The sequence below is a fragment of the Ambystoma mexicanum genome, chromosome 11 (assembly GCF_040938575.1).
Source record: "Ambystoma mexicanum isolate Mex_15411 chromosome 11, UKY_AmexF1_1, whole genome shotgun sequence".
In the NCBI taxonomy this organism is placed as follows: Eukaryota; Metazoa; Chordata; class Amphibia; order Caudata; family Ambystomatidae; genus Ambystoma; species Ambystoma mexicanum.
Window position 1 is genome coordinate 1,319,991,140 of NC_090934.1, and position 15,428 is coordinate 1,320,006,567.

At 43.7% G+C, this 15,428-nt stretch overlaps 1 protein-coding gene across 7 annotated transcripts in view; it reads right to left on the bottom strand.

Annotated features, from left to right (window-relative positions):
- Nucleotides 1–15,428, bottom strand: part of LOC138504370 (tropomodulin-2-like) — a 462,370-nt gene that overhangs the window by 350,912 nt on the left and 96,030 nt on the right. For 5 of the 7 annotated variants that reach the window (XM_069624820.1, XM_069624822.1, XM_069624823.1 and 2 more), the window contains exon 2: nucleotides 9,293–9,500. In XM_069624820.1, the coding sequence (XP_069480921.1) occupies nucleotides 9,293–9,418 (126 nt within the window). In that variant the 5' untranslated portion in view covers nucleotides 9,419–9,500. The remainder of the gene's footprint in view (nucleotides 1–9,292; nucleotides 9,501–15,428) is intronic. The other 2 variants (XM_069624821.1, XM_069624824.1) reach the window with 1 other exon arrangement.

Sequence of the window (15,428 nt, forward strand, 5' to 3'; positions counted from 1 at the left end):
TTTTTGAATGGTACCAACATTCTCTCAATAGGAGTTACAATAGTGAGCTTGTGATTGCTAATGCAACCTCAAATAGAATTATGTGGAATCAACGTAGAGTTAATCAAATTAATCAGTTGTTTGAGGGAGTGGTTTGTTCAACTCCTTATGAGTGGAAACCTTTTACGTTTACTCATGATAACTTTAACCATCTCCCTTCGGATTTGACACACAATTTAATGGTGGACCTAAAAAGTAGTAAAAAGGGACAACATACCAGAAATAACTAAAATATTCACAAGTATGATAAGGTTTTACCAACTCAGAAGATGGAGATGAGGGTCGAGATAAGAGCTATTAAAATATCCACTTATTTTGGGGCAGACCTCCGTAAGGAAACAAGAAAGGCGATTCAAAGTTTGAAAAATTGGGTGAATAATCATAAGGGGCTTCTTGTTCAAGTAGACGCAGAAGAGTTGCTTGAGTGTTTATAAAAGAAAGATACTGGTTCGTTCTGGGTGTTGACAGATGGCCTAAGAAAAGCTCATGGAGAATAAACTATCAACGCAGTATCAGAGTCAGACTGGGTTAGCCACTTTGGAGGGCCATATGAAGCCTTAGAAGATCGGGACAACTTTGTGTGCCGTAATATGGGAAACCCTAATTGTATCATGGGGCCCTGAAGTATGAAGTGGAGGATATTTATGATCTTATGCAAGCAAGTCGAGAGCACCTGGGCCCAATAGAACTTTGAATTGTCTTTTTAAGGGTTCTCCAAAAGTCTGGGCAGGTATCTTGAAAATCCGCTTTCATTATATACTACAAACTGATTATTTTCCTAGTACCTGGTCAACAGCCTTTGTCATTCCCAGTCATAAAAATGGCTGCAGATCGAATCCCAATAATTACCACTCGATATCAATACTAGACTGAGACAGCAAGATCTTTGTGAGTCTGTTATTGAAACATCTTGACAGTTGGGCGGAGGAAGCAGGAATTATAAGGAAAAATCAATCTGGGTTCCATAAGGGCTACGGTACAAATTTAAATGGGTTTATACTGTGCTGTTTTCATGATATGGCGACAAAGGGAAAATATGAAGTTATCCACTTGGTGGCCTTAGATCTATCTCATGCCCTTGACACAGTGTCAAGACTGAGGCTATGGAAGAAATTGGCAGATTGGGGGATTTCTGAGGGCCTGTTAAAAGGCTTTATTAGGTTATATGGTGACTCAAATGTCAAAGTCAGGTTACATTGTGAGGGAGCTTTATCACAGAAAATCGCAACATTTAATGATGTAATGCAGGGGTGCATCTTGGCCCCCTGCCCTTTTTACTTTTATGTTGCGGATGTTGGTAAAACTTTGGAAAAGGCAGCTTTTGTTTCTCCTCGAATGGAGAAATTGTCTTTGTATTGGTTAGCACACGCTGATGATTTTTTGCATGTGGATTGCACTAGTATTGGGGAATAACGGTTATTGTCAGCTTTTTGGAGTTATGCCTCTGAGAATTCTCTGAAAATCAATTCAGGGAAAACTAAGATTCTAGCATTCGCTTAGAAGAGAGGTAAAGTTGCTACTAGTTGGAATTTAAACAGCTCTAAATTGGGGACTATCGACTCTCTTACCAATCTGGGTTTTTCCATTATAAGTTCATCTAGTAAAGCCTGCATAATTAGTTACTTGAGAAGGAAAGTAGAGATCTATATTCCCCAAATGAAACTTATAAAAAGCTGCAACTGCAAATGTTTGTGTTCCCCGTTGATTAAGTATTATGAGGGGAAAATGTATCCTAAACTCCTGTACAGCATTGAATGACCGAAAGACTGGTTATTAGACTATCTCATGGTCCTGGAAGGAGTTATTTGGAGTGCAGTTTCTGGGGTCCCAAATGTGGTCCCGACAGCAGCAATAAGATTTGAATTAGGTTTGAGCTTGCTAAAAATAAGAGGCCAGTGGTCCATCTTGTCATTATACTGAAAATTCCTAATACCTCGTGGCAACTCCCTATATGGTGACTTGGAAGCCGAGATTCAAGGAGGTCAGGTTGCCACATTGGTGGTATTTGCTGAAAGGTGTTTGGTAATATTACTGGCGAATTGTATTACAAGGAGTGATCTGCTGAATGATTCTGTTGGAGCCAAGAGCTCCATGTATAGATTGGACTAGTGTCATACTACTGATCTAATGCATGAATATGTCAGCTTAACTCACCTAAAGGGAGAACTTAAGAAGTTTGGGACTCTTGCACCCATTTGAAGATTTTCCCTTGCCCCAGACTAGAAAAGACTTTGTCCGCTTTCGATGGAATCTGTACTAAACTGGCGAAATTCTCCTTAGATGTAAAATCATACAGGAGGACTTGGCCGTATTTAGATTCTGTCAGCAAATTGGCATTATAGAGACTTTTAAGCACCTTTTGTCTGAATGTCCTGCTCTCAAAACACAAAGACTTTAGTTTTTAAAAAGGAAAGTAGTTCAAGTATCTGCGCAGGCGAAGCTAATGGGATACAAATATGGCAAGTTTTCACTTCTCCCTATTGTCCGCTTCTATAACCAAAAGGTTGTTCCCACTTCAACGTATGGAGCAGAGGCTTGCCTTAGCCTCCTTTGGGATATATGGGATCGACTGGAGGGGAAGATTTGGCAAGCTGTCTCGCACTTGCCGAATGCAGTTCCTGTAGCCATCATTCATCATGAAATTGGGCTACTCTTGTTATATGCAAGAGTAAAGTGGAAAACCTTACAACTCTTTTACAAAATCAAACCATCCTGCCTCTTACAATTTGCAATTTTGGTGATTGATCCTGGAAGTCACCCTGATTGGACTCTGGACTTATGACCGAAAAGATGCCATGATATCCTACTTGACTTGGGAACATCAAGAGAGATCCTGACCAATAACCAGTCGTATGTGAAGAAAATCGTATGGGCACATGATTGGCAAGAGACTGAAGCAACAAGATCACACTCGAAGATTCGTACGCTCACAAACATTCTGACGGCCTCTTACAATCAAACTCTGGCCTACCTGACAAAGTTCCCAAGTGACAAACATCGAAACTTGTTCATGCGATTTGGGCTGAACATTCTCCACAATAATACTACTACAGATACAGCCTGGCTGTGCACTCTAAATGCAGACTTTGTAATGCACAGGAGGAGTCTCTAAAGCATTTGATTTTGTTTTGCCAAAAGCTACTAAATTTAAGAACTTTGTATCTATAGAGTCATTCATCGGCACAATTTGGACTAGATGCCGAAGCATGGAGGGAGGCTCTCTATGCAGGCGGGATGCCTAGATGGACTCATGCTTTGACTACATTTTTAGAAATTGTTTTGGAGAAATTGCTGACTGCCTAAATTAAGATGGAAGAAGTTTTAGGTATAATTAGTAAACGTTTGTAATAAATTGTAAACCTTAACAATAAAAAAAGAATTAAAAAAAAAAGATTTTTACCTTGTGTGAATATAATAATTGTGAAGTTTTTTGGAAGAAATGTCTGTCCGGATTACCTACTTCAATTGTAGTTTTGGTGGTCCATTTTTTGAATAGTTTTATGCTGGATAGACATGATTTAGAATCTTACCTGTTTTTATTGTTTTTTTTCTTCTTGATGAAATATGTAATTTGTATGAAATGTTTTACTTGATTACGTGATTGTATTTTGTATTTTTAAGAATTGTGAAGGTTGAAAAAACATGTTTTAACCAATAAACAATATAAAAATAAATACAAATATTGTGGCCCTTATTTTACATCAAATTGTCTATTTTATTGGGAAAGAAGTCACAGTTTAATTGAAAGCAATTCATCTACTTCAGTCCCAAGTTGACCAGTAATTTAGACCATAATACCCCCCCTTAATTTACCACCCCCTTTGGCTTTCGCTACCTCTGCTGTAGCTCCTAAATCATTCCCGGCCTTTGTACGCGTGCCTTTGACACCACACCATCAAAGCAAGCAGGGACGGCCTTAGGGCAGGGCTGCCCGGGCGACCACCTGGGCCCAATTATCCCCCTTTCACACCAGCACAGGGGAGTCTTTTATGGTCTCCCCCAAGCTGGCATGATGGGAGAAGGCGCGGCAGGCACCCTATTGAAATTAAATGTGCCCTGCTCTCAGGGATATGAGAGGTCTTTTGCATCAGTGCCTATTGAAAAATGTGCCCCCCCCTGCATGACATGGGCCACGCGGGGGGGATGAGGAGGGTGCCAAATGTTTGTTTTGCTGCCCACGGTGCTGCCGCCGCTAAGACCGACCCTGAAAGCAAGTTTGGTTGAATGTTCAACCACGGTCTGCGCTGCTGTATGAGAGCAGCTCCGTGGCAAAGCATCAAATGAAGCAGGCCTGGGTGCATATCACCTTTGGTGGACAAGGAACATCATGGGGAATATAATATAGTGATATGAGTAAAAAGGTGGTAATGGAGCGGTAATTCTGTTACTGCTGCATTACCACACCACTGTATGACATGTTTGATGGTAAGGTGGAGGATTTAACTCCAGCTGGAGGTATATCCTGCAACTTAGCGCCAGAAATCAGCAAAATCGGCAGAATTACCACCAGATTCCGCCAAAATCCCCACAGAGTACTATGGACTCTGCAAATGGGGATTAACACCATCCTACCAGCACTTGTAATCCTGCGGTGAATCCAAAGACCAAGTGGCGGTAACAGTGATCGCGTTTGCTGGTAATTTGGTAGATTTACAACAGAATTACCACCAAACTCGAAATGAGGCTCTACGAAATTTTAAACATGACCAGCGGGATGGGAGGACTGGATGCCTGTGCTCTGCGCTCTACTTTTGCTATGCCTAACCCCAATGCCCCCACTTCCTTTGTCCCACAACAGCCTCTGCAGGCAGCCCCCCTTTTCACTCTCTCGCTATGCCACTGCCATTTTCTTGCCTGCTTCCCCCATTCACTCTATTTTTTAATAAGATTTACTTCAAAATCATTTTAAAAAAAAAAAAAAAAGGTTGTTCAGTCTCACATTCTGGTGCTTGGTTTATAATATTGTGTTCTTATACAGCGCTTTATGCCAGACTTCCCCAGCTTCTATGGACGGCAATAACAGGCGTTAATATTACTCCAGTTTGAACGGTACATGATTTATCAGGCTCGGAAGGAAGAAAGACTAAGGGCCTCATTACGACCCTGGCGCTTCTGGATTGAAGGGGGCCGGTGCAGCACCGGCCCCCTTAATTCCGGGAGCGCCGATTACAAGCTTCCCATCGCGGGACCCGGATCGCACGCGAGGGGAAGAGGGAGGCAATAACAGGCCAGATGTAATCTGCCCGTTATTACCTCCCTCCCCATTCCCATTGAGCCCTATGGGGGCTCAAATGGGAATGGGGAAGGGTTCCTGCATGGAGGACTTTCCGGGTCCTCCTATCTCGGAGTAACCTGGTAAGTCCCCATTGCAGGAACCCAGTAATGGACCCCGGAACGGTGGCAGCCATGGAGCTAATAGCTCCTTGGCTACCGCCGTTCTCGTAATGAGGCCCTAAGACTGCACTGCTTTAGGATTCAAACCTATGAAGTGCAGGCTGCCTTCATATCAGACGCAATCACTTTACTTGTGAGCTGAGCACGTGTGTGATTTAATGCGCTGATGTGTGATTTAGGCTATTGCACTTACAGCCCAGAATTTCTAAAGCAATGGCTGTACACCAAACCAATAGGGGCCACTGTATATGATATGATATGATACAGCATTTATAACGTGCCTATAAACAAGTGGTTCAAGGTGCGACGAGGCAATGGAGGGGTACAGATGGAGGACAGAGATGTCGATCTTACTAGGCCAAGTGACACTGAGATTGCGCAAGTGCAGGGGAGAGGGGAGGGGAAAAGTACCAGGGAAGGGGGAGGCGGGCAGTGCTGACATAGGATCAAACAATAACAAGAAGTGCAGCCAACAGGTGGCAAGTGCAAGGGTAAGTGCAGACAACAGGTGTCCAATAAGTGCAGTTAAGAGGACTTCAGGGTTGCAGATACAGACCCAAGTGCAAGGGTTGCCAGGAGGCAGTGCGGGAGTGCAAATGGGCGGGCAGGACCTGGGCCCGAATTTAGAGGGTAGCCAGGTGACCAGTGCATTATCAGACAGGGATCAGAAGGGCAGAGGAAGAGTAAAGGCAGAAGCAAAGAGGAAGGTCTTGAGGGGCTTCCAGAACCAGAGATGGTTCCCCTCAAGTTTCAGAGAAGCAGGGAGGCTGTTCAAGAGGGAGGCCCCAGCCAAAGAAAGAGATCTGCCGCCAACTCATTGCTTGGAGAAGCAACTGACCATGAGGGAGTTGGAGGTGAGGAGCGAAGAGCTTGAGTAGGAAGGTATTTCCGAAGAGAGTCGGAGGTATGAGGACCCAGGCCCCAGAAGGCCTTGTGGACAATGCAGAGGGTCTTGAACTTGATCCTTGCAGCCACTGGGAGCCAATAAAGTGACTTCAGTGCTAGAGAGATACAATACCTGGGCTTGAGGACAAGGACAAGTCTCGCAGTCCTGTTCTGGATGAGTTGCAGAGGGCGGGGAGTAGAAGCAGGCAGATTTAGAAAGAGGCTGTTGTAGTAGTCCAGCCTAGATAGAACCAGAGCTCTAGAGACAGTGAGCTTCTGGTGGAAGGTGAGGAAAGGAAGAATACCTCTGAGGAAGGGCAATTGGTAGTTTGACTTCTTAGAGACGTCAGAGATGTGAGGAGAATAGGAGAGTGTGGAGTCGAAGATGGCTCCGAGGTTCTTAGCTTCACAGGTGGGAGCAGGAAGAGGGCCAAGGGAGGCCAGCCAGAGAGTGACATGAAAGGAGGGTGCAGGTGTGCCGATGAGAAGGATCATAACGGCAGAGATCATTGGCGGCACACCACTCCTGAATAGCAGACAGACAGTCGGAGATGAGAGAGGGAGAAGAGGTGGCAGAGGGGAGCCTGAAAATAATGAGCTGCGTGACATCCACATAGCACTGAAGGTTGGACCAGAGAGCGGCAATGCGGTGGGTAAGAGGTGCCAGGTATTGGTTGAAGAGCCAGGGATAGAGATTAGACCCCTGAGGAACAACCCAGGTAGAGAGCGAGATAGAGGAAAGGAAAGACCAAAGTTGGACCTGGGAGGGTCGGTGAGTGGAAAAAGATCAGCCAGCCCAGGACCTGATTGGTGAAACCCAGGTTATCACAGAGATGGTTGAGCAGGATGGCATGGTTGACCATGTCAAAGGTAGAAGAGAGATCGAGTAAGATGAGGACAGAGGGGAGATTAGAATCAAGATTAGAGAGCAGGTCTTCACAGATGTTCAGGAGAGCAGTTCCTGTGCTTCTGGCTGCTATGAAGCCAGACTGATGGTCATGGAGACAATCAACAGATTCAGTGTGAAGATTAAGCGGGGAGATGGCCAGCTTTTGCAGGAGTTTGCCCAGGAAAGGAGTTTTGGAGATTGGGTGATAGTTAGCCAGGCAGGAGGGGTCGGCTGAGGGTTTCTTGAGAAGAGAGTGCACAAGAGAGTGCTTCATGGGGGAAGAGAAGGCTCGAGTGGAGAAAGAGTGATTGCAGAAGTTGGCCAAGGCAGTAGCGAGGGTGTCGATGTGGTCCTTGATGGTTTTGGAAGAACAGGGAAGAATCTATTCTGACGAGACTTTTATAGATCTGACCTGTCTAGAAACCTCATCAGGGGAGAATAGAGGAAAGGAAGAGAAAGAGGCAGGAGAGGTGGCCAGAGGGGGAGATATAAAAATGGCACACATGTGGCCAGGGCAGAAACCTTCCTGTTTCTGTTCTTTTGGGAATTAATGACTTCTGATGTTGGTGTAAACTGCAGTCCAAGGTAAAGCTCTACATGTAGTACATGATAGGAAGGGCATGCCCAGTCGTTGAGTAGGTTGCTCACAATTGTCTGCTAATGTCCCCCAAGCCTGCTCTGGAAGGAACATCTTTTGGATGGGAGGGGAGCTCGGCATTCATGGACATTCTTTGGTCGTCCTTGATGATGAGTTTCAAGTGGTTACCATGGAGACGGTGATGCTAACGAAGATACAGTGCTTCTGTGGAGCAGGAATCAGTCCACCAACACTTTCCATGCTGACAACCAAAGAGAAACTTGATTTTACTTAGTTTTAGGCTGTGTGTGTATGGATTTTTGTATGCAATTGTTTGCTAATGTATGATCCTATTGACACTTTGCAAAGCTAAATCTCGATTAGTCTCTAGACCTGTGGGTCTCCTAAATAGGAAAAGATGGCAGATGCCTGGTCAAATGATACTGCCACTAGATATGAGAGCGTTGATGTAACTATGCAGATTCTTAAACAAGGTCGATGTGGAGGGCAGTTCCTAGAAGTCCAACAAACACATTGGAAACAGCTGTCAGAAACCACGCAAGGTATTGCACGCATTGAAATAACATGGAAGGCAAATGAGATTAAATGGATTTCTTTGATAAAAGTAATGTGAACCCACCTATGATGAGTACATTCTGGAGCAGGGAAACTTGGGACATAATCAAGAATTGAGCACTCCAATTGATTATAAATATATATGATTTAGGTTCAAGAGGTTTTCGTCCTTCATCCTACTGCATAGTAAATCAGGTTACACTCCAAGATGGTCAATTACCCTAAGTAATTATTGGGTACATACAAGTATTGGCAAAGCCAACAGTTAGGGCTTTTGTATACGCATGTGATAGACATTTGCCAGGCATTGTCATAAAGGTACTATCTGGTCATAAGTTGGCAACAGCTGGCAAATGGTGTGAGTGCCTGGGCATATAACGTCAGTGCTTCACAAGTAATATCTAGTCACAAGCCAACCCTGTTTTGCTTTCTCTGCCAGTGGCTGTTGTGAATAGCACGTCAATGTGCGGACATCCACATGGATTATTCTCCACTGTGAAAGCTACAGTGAGTTAAATCGTGGTTGCAGACGCTCCTGATTGGAAACCATCGGAGAGAACAGATTATATGGATGTGTTTATTCTCAATAGAAGGGCCCCCACAATGCTTACAAATAATACTGGCAGGCCATATATGGCACAAAGTCTGATGTTACTGCACGATAGAGCTAGCTCAAAGAGATCCCAGGAGGGTATTTTGGGGCAAGGAGGGGCTGGTAGTGGATGGGAATGGCCATAGGGATTGGCATGGCCATAGGCGTAAATGGGTGGATAAATAGCCAAACAATGCCTATTGGCTGTGTGCTCCTCCTCAAATCCCATCTGTCTTCTGCCTCTACTCTTATACAATAGTTTCATCTTACTGGCAGCGCTAAAGCACTACCTAATTGCAAAAATAAAAATGGTTGTATTTCCAGCTATTGTGTCACGTACCTCTGGGTCAAGGTCCTCCAAAGCTTGCTCTAACTGCTTCAATTCTTCCGCGGTCAGTTTCCCGAGAATCTCATCCTCATCGATGTGCTTGTACTTATCAAAGTCTTTTCGGAAAGGGAGGGCCATGGTTTCTCAGCAGTGCAATTTTATAAGTTCCTCCTCCTGTTGAAACTGTCCAGAGGATGTTTCTTTGTTGTTCAAACACCTGCTGAAAAAATTAGAATGACACCTTCAAAGATCCATTGTTTTTAATGAGAAAGAAATTATATATATTTTGGCTCAATGGCAAGAAAGACATCTATTATGCAATTCTCATTGTGGTCAACATGTGCTACCAAGTTTACAAACCTGGACCGGTATTAAGCAAAGCAGCAGGCTATACATTCATATTAGCTTATCGCTGGTATGGGCACCCCATGCACTAGTTTGCAATGACAACTAGTTATGTCTGTGTTTTTCCTCTCCCCAGGACATCCACCTCCTGAAGAGCTCAGAGGATCAAATGTGGATGGGTTCCACCTACAACTCAACAATTATAAAATCAGGTATTTTATACTGTTCCTTGGTTGCACTAGATATTCCGTGCACACCCCTTCTTCGTTTGCCTCCACTGCTAACTATCCATGCCGTGCCCTGGATTCTTCTCTTCTTTCTTTCATTCTGCATCTGAAAGCTCTGGTTGAAGCTGCTAAATGCCACATGTTTCCCTCAGAGTCTGCTCAATTCGATATCCCTTCTTCTGAGAGTTCCTGCAAATCTGGTTTACCTAATTCCACCCACACTCCCCTAAGGTAAGTCCTTAATGTTGCCCGCATTGGTTTCTGAGGGCAGGAATCCTAAACGCACTACTCTTACGCTGAAGCAACTGCTCTGGCTTCCTCTTCAGGCCGAGATGACATCCTAGACTGCTCGATTGTACCCTCAAAGCGGTTCATGCCAAGCCCATAGATATTTGACTGCTCCCCTGCTGATTTCAGGTGGTTAACATGTTTTTTTATTTTTTTTATTAGTGTCATTTAGTTAACAAATTGAGTCAACTTTTAATACAGAACTCTCCAAAACATTAGAACAATCCCCACAGTAAATACTGTTCAGATTCCTACAATTACACATCATGCATATCTCGTGCAATGTGATCTTTAACACATACATCATGGTGACAATTACATTAAAACTTTGAAAATACCTAACCTTTTCTTCCATACTATGGTTAAAAAGATGATTCATCCTTCATGTTGACCCACCATGAAAGTGTACGAAAGAAAATCCTTGGGGATAAATGGATCAAGTCCTGCAGCTTTTAACACCCTCCTACGTGACTCAACCAATGGAGAGCACTCACAAATGAGATAGAAGACCGACTCCAGTTCTAGCTCTCAACATAGCCGACAGAATCTTTCACTTCTCTGCACCTGCGATTTCTAAGGTTTTGGCGCAATTAAATTTTAAGTCTCATAAAATTCCACACCAGTGTGTTAACTACAGAGTGCTGAATGTACAACCATAAGTACACTTGTTCAGTATATATACTATAAACCTACTGGAATTTGTTTAGTGGCTAGATTAATCACGAATTGTTCTCTTGCAAACGATTTTATCAACACTTTCATGGATTGGTTGTAGGTGGCCGTAGATATGTCAAAATGACCTCTTTACCATGGTTTAGACCAAGGGTCTGCAACCTTTGGCTCATCAAATACTTTGGACTACATCTACCATCATCCTTAGCCGGCATAGTCAAAGGTGAGGAAACATGGGCGGTGAAGTCCAAAACATCAGGAGAGCCATAGTTTGCAGGCCCTTTGTTTAAGCAGTTGTGCTGTATTCAGTTTGGGGCTGCTGCTTTGTTCTGGATACAGATGCCCGTCCAGCTAAGGGAGATAACTGATTTGTTCACTTTGTTTCCTGTTGTCGACTATATGAGCTGTCTTGTTTCATAGTAGCACCCTTTCGGTGATGTTAACCTGGCTGTTTCAATTTTTGTGATGTCATTACATTTTGATATGCCCTGATGTACATACCTATTGCTGGTGTCCATGCTCATATATGCCATGCTACACACTGTACAATGATTGCCAGTAGGCGCCACAAGGCATTAATGGTAGGTGGGTCGTTGACATGCCCTGCGAGTGTGCAAAAAAACAGTCCTGCAAAGGCCGGCTTGGGGTATCTCTGGGTACACTTACACTCTGTGAGTGTGTGCCAGGGCACCGTGGGCAACCTCCTGGCCCCATCGAAAAGGACGACCCTCAGGAAGTGCTTTTTGTAGAACAGCACAAGTGTGGTATATTGGGGCCCATTACGAGTATGGCGGTGTGGGAAAAAGATGGTGGTAATGGAATTACTGCCACTTTTCCCACTCCACCATACTACGAATATGGCCCTGGAGTGGAGATTTACCTCTGGCATCATGCTGGAGGTATATCCTCCCACTTTCTACTGAAAATTGGCAAAATCAGTGGAATTACTATTGTGGTCATTCCAACGGCAGTCATTTTGCCAGAAATGATGCATAAAGTCCAATGTCCTCTCACAAAATGGGGATTCTCCACCACCGCAACTTGTAATCTGGCAGTAATTCCGTCAGACCAAGTAGCAGTAACAGTAATTCCGTTGCGCGGTATCCAGAGGATTTACTGCCAAAATACCACCAACATTGTAATGAGCCCTTTGCTGGCTGAGGTATATGCATGGCCTCGTGTGGGGTATGTCCTGTATTAGGATGGGCGTCAGGCCATCAGGCTACCATTTCTTTCAAAAACACCTTCAAGTAAATGAGGGATTGCCTTCTAATGAATGTGTCTACACTATTGGCCAATTATCACAATTGGAATTACAGAATTGGTGACACCAAACTGCACCAGCTGAATCCATGCAAAATGGCAACAGTTCAATTCTACATACAATGCAGTGTTAAGGAATTGTTCACCCAGTGATCAAATGTGCCATTCAAGGAGAGATCATTCTTTACTAATATTCCCTCATGATGGCCATTTTTGCTGTGTCCATGAGAATTAAATACATGTTGATACACCGGAGGTCTGGTGTCTGCATCCTCTGAATCTCAAGATGGTTTGGATAACAGGTCCCATCAGCTCTACCCAGCACATTCAATGGTCAGGGGTCATGGGAGTCATAGTACAAAATATCGGGAGAGCGGCAGAATCGAGACCCTAACCTAATTTATGTATTCTAAGCACCCTCCTTCTGTGTCAAATTTGCTGCAGAGACTATCAAACCAATCATTATTTCCTGCAATCAATGTAAATATAGTGCTCATTGTTTAATTCCCAAAAAATTGCACAGAGTGGACTGTCTACGTCTTTACTTACATCCAAACAGATCTCCTCCATGCACACTTTTTTCATTTGTACTGGGAAATGCAAAACTGAGGTGTTAATGCAGCCATAATCGCTTGTACACCATTGTTTATAGAGCAAACTTCACCTGCCATTTACGTACTTTAACGGTTTATTGAGAGGCCACCCTCAACACAGGGAGTTCTTTCCCTCCCCAATTAAGGTGTCACCCAACAAACTCCTTAATGTCAGTTCTTTTTTAGCCCTATTTCCGATTCATCTCATGCCGCTTGGATCCCTCACCATGAGCTACCAATGAGCCAAGAACCAGACCTGTGTACAGGAAATATATTTGTATTTATTTGAATGATAGATAATGGAGATCACACCAAAACGACACACGCCACCTTCATTGTTGCTCACAATTAAACTTCTTGTTACACAAATTAATCACACGAGTTGGTTGGGAAAACACAAATGACAATACTTTACTTCATCCCAATTTCACTTCGAGAAGTAATCAAAACTGGTCAAAGAACAAACTCAATTTACATATGCAGTGCTGTGCAGTTTTGGTTCCCTGCATGCTTAGAAGGGTAGCAATTTGGTTTAAAGATTGGTAAAAATGCATATGCAATTATAATTTCACCCACACTTTTGCTTTAAAATAAACACTTGGTTTTTCAGGCCGCCCCTACTTTGGTCTGTGTTGGGAAGTCGGACCAAAACATTGGGATGTTTGGGAATTTTGGATTTCAGACCTCCCCCACCCTCCACTTAAAGGCCTGCGCTGGGGAAGCTGGATAGAAAAATTGGGATGATTTTTAGGAATTTTGGATTTCAGACCGCCCCTCCACTTAAAGGCCAGTGTAGAGGAACTTGACAGTTATGGATTTGTTTTAGTTTAGGGACAAAGACAACCCTCTTCCTAAAACAGCAGGAAAAATAGGATCACCCAATTACATTACAGTTTCTAGTTGTCAGTGCATACTGGGAATTAGCTTTTTTTATTTCTAATTTTAACAAAAATCGACCTTTGGTGTTCCGTCAAGGGGAATTAATTAAATGTATATGTTTATATGTTATAAACATCCTTTATGTTAAGGATCTACACAGTTTCCCCCCTCCCCTACCCAATATAAAGAGAAAGGATTTAAGGGAAACAGAATCAAATGGCCCATTTCTACTTACATTGAAAATCTCTGTTTAAAGTTGAGGAAAGCCAGCTGCATATCAGGACCTTCTTGGAGGATAGGGCAGGGGTCTGGTCACTCCACTCTCAAGGATGGTCCCCAAATCTTCACCATTGGGCACAATCAGCTTTTAGGCCTCCCCATCAACAGACAGCTCCACCCAGAAGCAAGTTCAGCAATCTCCTTTTGTGTTTCCTTGTGGCTGTCAGATGGTAATTTTTAGCAGCTCTCTCCTTCTCTCATAGTGCATCCGCTTTATATGCCAGTGATGACACCATCAGGATTTCAATATTGGGCAGTGCCCTGCAAGAATTCTCACCACTAGGATTGGACAGTTACCATTCTCTCTCCCCCCAAGTCCAGCCTCTCTCTAAGGATTGATATAGGAATTTAGAACAGAAAGATAGCCACTCCCATTTGAAATCCCTTTTTTTCATGTCACCTTTTTGGCAAAAAGTGGTCACGTGGCAAAACGTCCTAACTTACTAGTAACTGCCATTTATTGCATGGCCGTGTGGCACATTTCTGCTGTTTGGACAAAAAGCATAATAGTTGGGAACATGCAATTTACACATGCCTAATTTTACCCTCTACCAGTTTGACAACTCTTAAATTAGGGACATGTTCAGAGCAGCCAGGAACATATTTGAGCTTGCCATTACAATTCCCTAAGTCGCAGGTGGATTAATTGTATTTCAACAATATCGGCTGAAATGTATCTTAGAAATGACACATACATTAATGCAGTATGATGTGAGGTTGCCGAGAAAAATGCATATGCTATGATTGTCCTATTAAACCAATGGAAAATCATTTTATGCAAATGGAAGCTCTCCTTCCTCCAGGCCATTTGCCATTCCTGGTCAGCATGTGACCAGAGCTTCCTGGACTCTGTTTCTAATAACCTCTTTGTTGTTTGAAGTTAGTAGGCTGCCAGTCATAAACTTGGGAGGCATCAGTTACACAGATCCCCCACTGCAGATAATGACTAGGCTGACCATGTGATGTCACAAGGCCCTGCTGCCATCTGGCATCCTGTTCTGTTATCTGAAGTGGACCACCATTTAGATCTGAAAAACCTCCTATTTTCTTGTATTTATTTAGAGTTCAGCTGCTCTTGATTGCAGCTCCCCCCGCATTCCGTTCATGCACTGGCTAGGCCATTTGCCATTTACAGAAGTGAGCCGTCAGAGACAACCAGTCTGGGTAAAGTTTATTTTTAACACCCTTAGCATGCCACATTTTGTTGCAGTCAGTTGTAAATAGCTGGGATGCAAATGCTATGCATGCAGTGTGGTAAGCCTTTCTGAAGTCTGCCCAACAAAAAGCCAAAAGGGTCTGCTACGGGCCTAAAGGAAATTTACATGTGACCCATGGAAACAAAGTTTTTCTTTTCAATTGTTGCCGATATTTTGCATGTGAGGCCTAATATACATTACATCTTGTTAACATACACTAAGGGCATCATTACGAGTAGGCTGGTCCGGTAACAATGGTGCTGGTAAGCGTACTGGCACCGTTGTTACCGGGCCGCAGCACTCCGAGTTCTTTGAGCAGCTGCCAACCCGTGCGCCAGGTCAGACCTGGCGGGCGGGACGGCAGCCGCTGACAGACTTTGACGGAAGCACTGGCACTGTTGCACAC